Raw genomic sequence first — 2,762 nt, forward strand, 5'->3', positions numbered from 1 at the left:
ACCCACTGCCCCCCCCCCCCCAGCCAGGACCCTGAAGGTCGACAACGAGGTCATGGAGAAATTCGACAGAGCCCTCAAGACGCTGCCCATGCACATCCGGCTCTTCTTCAACCCGACGCAGGTGGAAGGTGAGACCGCCACACCCCACGTCCCTGCTTTCCCGCCGCACGCGCCTCACCCACCAGATGGCCACGAGCGCTGGGCCCAGCTGCCTCCCACGGCGGCCCCCATTCCCCAGGCCCTCCAGGATGGGGGGTGGGAGGTGCAGAGCCCCTGAGTCGGGGTCCTCCGGCCCCACCCCCTCTGCCACACCCCTCTGGGCCCTGGACTGTCCTGGTCACTTGTGACCCCCCCACGTCTCTCCCTCTCCCCGCAGAGCAGTGCCGCGTCTAGGTGAGCTCCTGCCTGACCGCCTCCTGGGGTAACGTACCAGCCCTGCCCCCACGTCCTGGGCACATGCACGGGTGGGGGCATCCCAGGGGACACCCAGCTCCCCTCCATTGGGCCCTGGTCCCTCTGCGGGAATGGCAGGAGCCTGGTGTCCCTCCTGGTGACCATGGGGGCCAGGCTGCCAATGCCAGTCAAGTGCCTGGCTCTGTCCTAGAACCACTTAGGTCCAAGCATATGCCCTACTGGGGGACCCCGTGATTTCTTTTGGGGTCATGTTGTCATTTGAGGGAGGTGGAGGGGAAACAGGATGGGGAGGGGGTTGGTGATCGCTGGGTAGCAGAGAAAACTGACAATGTGAGGGCCAGGGGCCACATGATTAAGGGGAGGTGTCCTCACCACACTCCCCTCCCCCGTCCCTTCTCCCCCAACAGTGTGCTGCTCTGCCTTTGTCTGTTTTAGTGACCTGCAAAACCCCATTGCTCCCCTCCCCCACAGGAGAAACCAGGCCCTGCCCCCCAACCCCCTCGCCCCCAAGGCAGAAGTTTCCTTGTCCTTTGGAAGAAGAAGCCAGCGGCGACCGGGTCCTTCCTCCTTCCTGGGTCTGTGTGCTCGGGCTGGGAGCCTGCTCTCCGAGGACTCTAAATAAAGCCGCGTGACCTCCCCTCTGTGAAGTGTGTTGTTGGGGGGCCTGCAGGACACGGGGCCTTGGGCTTTGCTGGCGCTTTCGGGGGGCTCCTGGCAGGACCAGCTCCTGGGGGGAGATTTCCTCAGGTTTCTCACCCACGAAACAGGAGAATCCACTCATGCAAAATTTGTAAAACATCTGGGAAATCGCAGAATCAATGAGCTAGGAGGAAAAGTCAGAGCCCTTAAATTAGTTAGCTGGAGAAATCTAAAATAAATGAATGTACAATCAATCCAGGTTAAAAAAGCACATTAAAATAAGGAAAATAAGGTGCCTGTGCCCCCAGGGTGAGGGCAGGGGTGAGGCTGGACGGGCTTAGCTTACCTATCAGAAACAGCTAGGAAAAAAACACGAAGATGAAATTTCCAGAACTATCGATGACCACAGATGGAGAGAAATTTAATTAAAAGCATCATAAGGGATTCAGCTGTTTGGCTCTAACCTAATAGACTTAAAAACCCCAAATGGATGATTTTCACAGCAAATGTAAGCATCCCAAACAAACCCAAGAAGACTAGAGAATAAGTAGGTCCCTTACCAAGGCAGACGGACACACAGGTGCAGAGCCCCTCCCCCCCGCCCCCAGCCTCGCCACCAGCATCAGGAGGAAGCAGACAGGTCCTTTAGGAACAGGTGGTCAGGAGTGAGCAGCGCCAGGCCCGGGGGGCAGGCAACCCCTTCACGTTCCCTTACACCTGACAGACAGCACAGCGGAGAAGCCATAACGAACAGTGCTCCCCGCGCTTTCTATACAGGCGGTCCCTTCATCCCCATGACCACGCAGGGGGTAGGCGCCTGGTCCCCTACTGTTCTCAGGGAGGGACAGCGTGCTCCACCTGCCTGATGGGGGGACCGTGGGGGGGGACAACGACCCCACGACGGTGCACACACCCACCCACCTCCCGCCTTTCCCGCCAGGACACCCACGCAAAAGCCCCTGAATGGCATAGTAGCCCCTGGATTCCAACAGGAGAGCATCTGTGTGAATCTCAACTAATTTCAAATGGACTCTGTTCAGAGAATGAAAGAGGAAGATTGATTCTCTGTAGATGGTGACGTCGGCTATATCTCCTTCCTGTAAATTCTCTAAATGGATGTCGGGCAGTTTCCAAGATGTGCTGTCATGGGCTAACTTTGGGGTCAGAAAGAATGGAAATAAGCAGACGTGCAGGAACGGGGAAGAAGACAGGCAGGAAGGACGGGCGGACGTCAGCGAGCCAGTCGTCTACGGCGGGAGGGGGTGCGCAGGCAGAGAAATTCACGGGCACAGATTTTCACGCAATTTTAAATTTGGACCAGTTCATGTCTTATATATTTTAGATGTAAATGAAAAGAAAAAGTGAGGGGCTCCTGGGTGGTTCAGTCAGTTAAGCGTCTTCCCAGGGTCCTGGGATCAGGTCCCGTATCAGGATCCCTGCTCAGCAGGGAGTCTGCTTCTCCCTCTCCCTCCGCTCCTCCCTTTGCTTGTGCGCTCTCTCTCTCTCTCTCTCGTGTACTCTCTCTATCTCTCTCAGATAAATAAATACATTAAATCTTTTAAAAATAAAATGAAAACTGAAAGGCAGCAAGCCACAAAATGATAAACACGCAGAAACAAATGAATCCAACTTCCGTAAAACTGACCATCAGAGAAAAAAGTGTCAACTTTTTAACTTATTTTTTTGCCAGTGACATATGTTAACGCCCC

At 55.4% G+C, this 2,762-nt stretch overlaps 1 protein-coding gene across 1 annotated transcript in view; it reads left to right on the forward strand.

Annotated features, from left to right (window-relative positions):
• The window catches only part of LOC121103029 (beta-lactoglobulin-1-like), a 2,969-nt gene extending 2,576 nt beyond the window's left edge, over positions 1-393 (forward strand). Inside the window, exons 5-6 of the mRNA XM_040631360.1 lie at positions 24-128; positions 377-393. Of these exons, the coding sequence (XP_040487294.1) occupies positions 24-128; positions 377-393 (122 nt within the window). The remainder of the gene's footprint in view (positions 1-23; positions 129-376) is intronic.
• The last annotated feature ends 2,369 nt before the right edge of the window (positions 394-2,762 follow it).

Source organism: Ursus maritimus, unplaced genomic scaffold (assembly GCF_017311325.1).
Source record: "Ursus maritimus isolate PB19 unplaced genomic scaffold, ASM1731132v1 scaffold_17, whole genome shotgun sequence".
Taxonomy (NCBI): Eukaryota; Metazoa; Chordata; class Mammalia; order Carnivora; family Ursidae; genus Ursus; species Ursus maritimus.